The following is a 3716-nucleotide window of genomic DNA, read 5'->3' as shown; positions in this document are numbered from 1 at the left end:
CCCCCCCCCCCCGCGCGCGCTGGCTAAGTAGAGGCCCATGCACAGGGGGGCGGAAGAAGGGCAGGCAGCAGGGGCTGGTCAGCCGGGAGAAGGATGCACGCACCTGCTGTCCGGCATCGAGAGGATGTTGCACGGCTCGTTGGAGTTGAGCACGTCCCAGACGAAGACCTTGCCGGAGGCTGACGGGGCGGCGGCCTTCGAGCCATCCGGGCTGAGGATGGGCCGGGTGTAGGACGAGGTGGACCGGTAGTCCGGGGCCTTGAAGGTGGCCACCGAGGCGAGCTTCCGCACGTCGATCAGCTTGAGGGTGTTGTCGCGCGAGGCCGACAGGACATACTGGTAGTCCGGGGAAATGTAGAGACCGCTGATGTTCTGCGTGTGCACATTGAGGATGGTGTTGACATGGCGGTGCGACCGGGTGTCCCAGAAGGAGAAACTGTGGTCACTCTGGGCCGACAGCAGGGTCGTCGCCGAGTCATCCATCAGCACCACATCATTGACCATGGAGTAGGCCAGGATGACCACCTGCGAGTAGCCGGTCTGCATGTCCCACACGCGGATGGACCGGTCGGCACTGGCAGTCACGGCGCGCTGCGAGTCCATCGAAAACTTGGCCGCGCACACGGTGCCCGAGTGTCTGGTCAGCTGGTGGAAGATGCGCCCGGTATCGGCGCGCCAGATGCGCGCGATCATGTCCGTAGAGGAGGCAATCACAAACTCGTCGTCCTTGCTGAAGTTGACGTCGGTAATGAACGACCGCGAGCTTTGCATCACGCGCACAGGGGAGGCTGTGTTGTTGTTGTTGTTGTTGTTGTTTTTTTCCCGGCCGGGAGAGCGTTTTGCCGGCGCATTTTTCCCACACACACACACACACACGCACACACCCAGGGGCAAGCACGAAGGGTCAGATCGGGCGCGCGCATGTGTGGTCGCAGGCGAGCATCGGCACCGGCAGGGCAGGAGGGATCCAGGCAGGCTGCGTACCCGATTCCGTGAACAGGGACACCGTGTTGTCGGTGGACCCGGTGGCGAAGCGGTGACCGTTGTGGCTGAACTGGATGCAGTTGATCTCATGGCGATGGGCCGGCTGCGGGGAGAGGACCATCCGCAGGCAGCGCAACACCGGAGGCGGGCAAGGTCACACAACGGGGGTCAGCGTCAGGAAGGCACGGGCGCGCAAGGTGGCAGAGAGTGAGGGCGCAGCAGCCGAGCCCGGCCCAGCCCCACCGGGACGCAGGCCAACACACGCACAACACTCTTGCTGTAGTGGGTCGGCACGGTGGACAGGGCGCGCGAGAGCTCGGTGTCCAGGAGCTGCAGGCTCATGAGCGGGGGCTTCGGCTCGCTGATGGCCCCGTCGGTCTTGAAAGCGCGGCGCTCCTCCTCGGAGACATAGTTACTACGTGCGTGTGTGTGTGTGTGGGGGGGGGGGGGGAGCGCAAAAAGTCGTCAGGATCGTGAAGTCCAAAAGGGGCCGAGAGGAGAAGCCCGATCCGGGCACGGGGGCGACATGGTACGGCTGATGGGCGAGAGGGCGAGGAAAAAAAATAGCAGAGCAAAGGCAGGGCGCACGTGGAGGCGCTTCGGACAGCGGCCAGCTCATTGCATGCGGCCAGCCACTTTTGCGACAGCTCGCGGTGGGACTTCTCGAAAAGCTGCTCTCGCGTAACCCGGCGCTGGTTCTCCAGCCGCTCGGATGTCAAATCCTCGGTCAGCATGTTGATCTGCGCCCGGGTCTTGCTCAGGGCCATGTTGATGTCGTGATAGTCGTTCTTCAGCTTCTCATTCTCGGCAAGCTGCAGGCGACTCCTGCAGTGCGGCGTGGCCGGGCGGGTGGGGATGTTAGTAGGGTGCGCAGGGGGTTTGTGCGTGCGTGCGTGCGTGCATGTGTGGGCGCGTGTGGACGGGCCGTAGAGCGAGGGAGGGGCAAAGGCCCCCCCCCGCTCCCGAGCAGACAACGCACTCCTCGCGGACGGCCTCAAGTGAGATCTCCAGATCGCGGACGCGCAGAAGCGCATCTACAAGCTCGTACGAGTGGCGGGCATGCTTGTCCTGGTTTGATTTCGAGCTGCGGGCATGTGGGCGTCAGTGACCAGGCGTAAGGCGGCCGGCCAGGAGGCAGGGGCGAGTGGAAGGGGCGTACCTGGAGCTGAGGCTCAGCTCGGCTGGGGGCAGGGGGGAGGGGCGGAGGAGAGACGGGAGGAGGCAAGTCAGCAATCGCACGGAAGGGCCCCGGCAAGGGGAAAATAAAGAAGCAGCCCAGAGGCGCACCGGACTTCATCGCATAGAGGAAGGGGTCACACTGGATCTCATTGCGAAGCTTGAGCGCCTCGCGTATGGACGAGGGGTTGAAGGTGTCCGACATCGCGCGCGGGGGAAGGGCGAGGAGGGTGTGGAGGAGCGGCGAAGTGGGAGGGGGGGGGGCGAGAGGAGGCAGGACGAATGGAAAGGGAGGGGCGGGGGGGGGGGGGGAAATGGGGGGGATGCCAGAAGGGGAAGCACCCCCTCGGTTCGGTGCCGCGGCCTTTTCTGGCCGGGGCGGCCTGTAACCACCAGCTCCGGCCCCCTCGTCCTTCCGAGGCAGGGGCCCTCTGACGCGGAGACAACAACCAACGGAGTCATGTGACTGGTTCGTTTGGGCCCCAGCACTTGTGCCTGTTCCTGCCGCGACCGGCCTGCGGGCCTGCTTGTGCGACCCGTGAGCGCCCGTCCGCGCGAGTTCCCCATCGTCTCCCCGGGGCTTTCGTTCTCGCCCCGGCCCCCCCCCCCCCTCTCGCTGCGTTGCCATGTTTGGTGTCCGGAGCCCCATGATGCCCGGACCCCGACAGTACCCTGGCCGAGGCCTTCCCCTCCTGGTGCCTCCGCCCCCCCTACAGGCCCTCCCTTGGCAGGAGGCTCCCTCCCCCTTGCCCGCCTCGCCCCGCCCCGCGCCGCGCTTCGATTTTCAGACACCACGCGTCGATGGGGGGATTTATATTGGTACAGGGGGACGACGGAATCTAGATGGAGAAGATCATTCCCGGGCGCCGAGACGGGCAATACGCCAGGCATGGAGGCGTGTCTTGCCCTCCGGGCGGGTGCTGTGGGGATCAGGCATGCATGCAAGGGCTTGCTCGCGTGCGCGCATGAGACGAGGGGCGCGATGGTGCGCCAGATCCCCTGGCGCCTCTCCTCCACCCCTCTCGGCAGCGGCGGCAAGGAGGGTGAGGGGGATGGCGCAAGGATGCTGGCGGCAATGGCAGTGGCAGCAGTCAAGGGCGACCGGGTTGCGCGCATTGGGCACACCCACGACGCGAGGACACACTTAGTGGTGGGTGCCGAGCTGCTTCGGCTGCTCAATCAGGCCAAAGTGCGCGAGGATGCTCTCCTGCAGGCACAAACACATGGGGGGTGGGATAGAGGGGGAAATGGTCAGAAGGGCCCGGTCTGGGAGAGGACACACACGCGGAGGGGGGCGCGCCCGGGCACCTGGCAGGACGCACATCATGGAAAATGGACACCTTCATGCGGTAGAAGACCCAGGACCACATGAGGCCACCGAAAAGCTGACCACCAAGGGTGTGGATGCGAGCGGGAGCGGGGATCATTCTGGCTGGCGGGAGGAGATCTCCTGACAAAAGGGAACGAGCGCCGGGAGGCAGAGACGGACATGGAGCGGGAGCGGGAGGATGCGTACGTGTGAGGGGCGTGGCGCGGGAGGCGAGAAAGGCAGAAAA

General features: G+C 65.4%; 2 protein-coding genes across 2 annotated transcripts in view; both read right to left on the bottom strand.

Moving 5' to 3' along the window:
• The window catches only part of H696_03571 (hypothetical protein), a 6839-nt gene extending 4378 nt beyond the window's left edge, over positions 1–2461 (bottom strand). The window contains exons 1-7 of the mRNA XM_009497440.1: positions 2272–2461; positions 2144–2165; positions 1964–2068; positions 1573–1809; positions 1252–1399; positions 985–1087; positions 104–788 (exon numbers count right to left, since the gene is read on the bottom strand). Of these exons, the coding sequence (XP_009495715.1) occupies positions 104–788; positions 985–1087; positions 1252–1399; positions 1573–1809; positions 1964–2068; positions 2144–2165; positions 2272–2365 (1394 nt within the window). The 5' untranslated portion in view covers positions 2366–2461. The remainder of the gene's footprint in view (positions 1–103; positions 789–984; positions 1088–1251; positions 1400–1572; positions 1810–1963; positions 2069–2143; positions 2166–2271) is intronic.
• Positions 2462–3304: 843 nt separating this feature from the next.
• On the bottom strand, positions 3305–3587 carry H696_03570 (hypothetical protein; the record flags this gene model as incomplete). The annotated part of the gene is made up of 2 exons (XM_009497439.1): positions 3305–3367; positions 3483–3587. The coding sequence occupies 2 exons, from the start codon at positions 3585–3587 to the stop codon at positions 3305–3307; spliced, it is 168 nt and encodes a 55-aa protein (XP_009495714.1).
• Positions 3588–3716: the final 129 nt, after the last annotated feature.

Source organism: Fonticula alba (assembly GCF_000388065.1).
Source record: "Fonticula alba strain ATCC 38817 unplaced genomic scaffold supercont2.5, whole genome shotgun sequence".
In the NCBI taxonomy this organism is placed as follows: Eukaryota; order Rotosphaerida; family Fonticulaceae; genus Fonticula; species Fonticula alba.
The sequence above is the reverse complement of the archived record's forward strand: the minus strand, read 5'-3'. Positions and strand labels throughout refer to the sequence as shown.